We start from the raw sequence: 506 nt of genomic DNA, 5'->3' as shown, positions 1-506 counted from the left end.
GGAAAGAGGTTAAAAAAAAAAGAAACAAAGGGCAGGGGGGGGAAACCAACAAAAGAAACCCCTCTAGGTATTCACTGGTATCTATGCAATGGCTCTGGGAACGAGACCTGCAGACAGTGGCAGCCCGTGCACCACAGTGGCAGGCGGGCTTAGGAGGAAGGCGCGGAGGTGGGCTTCTCCTCCCGGGACACAGGGATGGGCCTCTCGGTGTGGCTAGCATCCATGTTGGAGGGGACCTTGGGGCCCGAGAAGGTCAGCATGCCGTCGTTGGAGAGGGAGCAGGTGATGGCAGCCTGGTCCACGTTGGGGGGCAGGCGGTACCGGCGGTGGAATTCGCGGGAGATGTAGCCGTGGTCATCCTGAGAAGCAGTGGGGAAAGGGGAGAAGGCCCGTCAGAAACCCCCCAGCACCATGCCATGCCTCCCTCTGCCCGACCCCAGGGCTCTGTCGGAGGAGGGCATCCACATTCACCCTGGCTTATGGTGACGCTGTCCTGCTGGTATCGC

The 506-nt window shown here is 60.9% G+C and overlaps 1 protein-coding gene across 1 annotated transcript in view; it reads right to left on the bottom strand.

Annotated features, from left to right (window-relative positions):
- Nucleotides 1-35: 35 nt before the first annotated feature.
- Nucleotides 36-506, bottom strand: part of LOC104161144 (alpha-crystallin A chain) — a 2793-nt gene continuing 2322 nt past the window's right edge. Inside the window, exon 3 of the mRNA XM_009699478.1 lies at nt 36-359. Within this exon, the coding sequence (XP_009697780.1) occupies nt 150-359 (210 nt within the window). The 3' untranslated portion in view covers nt 36-149. The remainder of the gene's footprint in view (nt 360-506) is intronic.

This window comes from Cariama cristata, unplaced genomic scaffold (genome assembly GCF_000690535.1).
Source record: "Cariama cristata isolate BGI_N322 unplaced genomic scaffold, ASM69053v1 scaffold38880, whole genome shotgun sequence".
Classification (NCBI taxonomy): domain Eukaryota; kingdom Metazoa; phylum Chordata; class Aves; order Cariamiformes; family Cariamidae; genus Cariama; species Cariama cristata.
This window is presented reverse-complemented; position numbering and strand designations above follow the sequence as displayed.